This window comes from Sphaeroforma arctica (genome assembly GCF_001186125.1).
Source record: "Sphaeroforma arctica JP610 unplaced genomic scaffold supercont1.7573, whole genome shotgun sequence".
Taxonomy (NCBI): Eukaryota; class Ichthyosporea; order Ichthyophonida; genus Sphaeroforma; species Sphaeroforma arctica.
In genome coordinates this window covers 1-615 of record NW_014032985.1, presented here as the reverse complement: position 1 = coordinate 615, position 615 = coordinate 1, and the positions used below count along the sequence as shown (strand labels likewise).

Below are 615 nucleotides of genomic sequence, written 5' to 3'. Positions count from 1 at the left end.
ACTAATAACACACTAAAAGCACTAATTTAGTCACTTGCAACACTTCGTACGCACTAACAACCTTCTAAAAGCACTAATTTAGTCACTTGTAACACTTCGAACACACTAATAACACACTAAAAGCACTAATTTAGTCACTTGTAACACTTCGAACACACTAATAACACACTAAAAGCACTAATTTAGTCACTTGTAACAATTTGAACGCACTAATAACACACTATGGTACATACTGTGCTTGTGGATCAGAACAAACTCCAACGTATTGAACGACCGGAGTGTGGCCTTGACATTCAGTGGCTGCCCCGGATGCAACTGCATCTCCAGACAGTACTCACTCTTATCGTCACCTTCCTTGGTCTGGTCGTCCTTAGACAAGGCGCGACGCTTTTGTAGCTGAATAGTACAGTAGGACACAAAATACCACAATAAAACATAGAGTGGATAGAGAGGGTGTGACAAAACCTGCAATATTTCCAGTATTCTGGCGATTGATTGTCGCATTTTGTGTGCAAAGAAGAAACGTTAGATTGTTTAGGGATGATCTAGAAATATTATATATATGTATGTATATATATATATATATATATATATATATATATTATTCTCACCTAC

The 615-nt window shown here is 37.1% G+C and overlaps 1 protein-coding gene across 1 annotated transcript; it reads right to left on the bottom strand.

Moving 5' to 3' along the window:
* Positions 1-233: 233 nt before the first annotated feature.
* Positions 234-396, bottom strand: SARC_16205 (hypothetical protein; the record flags this gene model as incomplete). Its single annotated transcript, XM_014289684.1, has 1 exon — positions 234-396. A coding segment is annotated over one exon (163 nt), but the record flags the coding sequence as incomplete, so codon positions are not given.
* Positions 397-615: the final 219 nt, after the last annotated feature.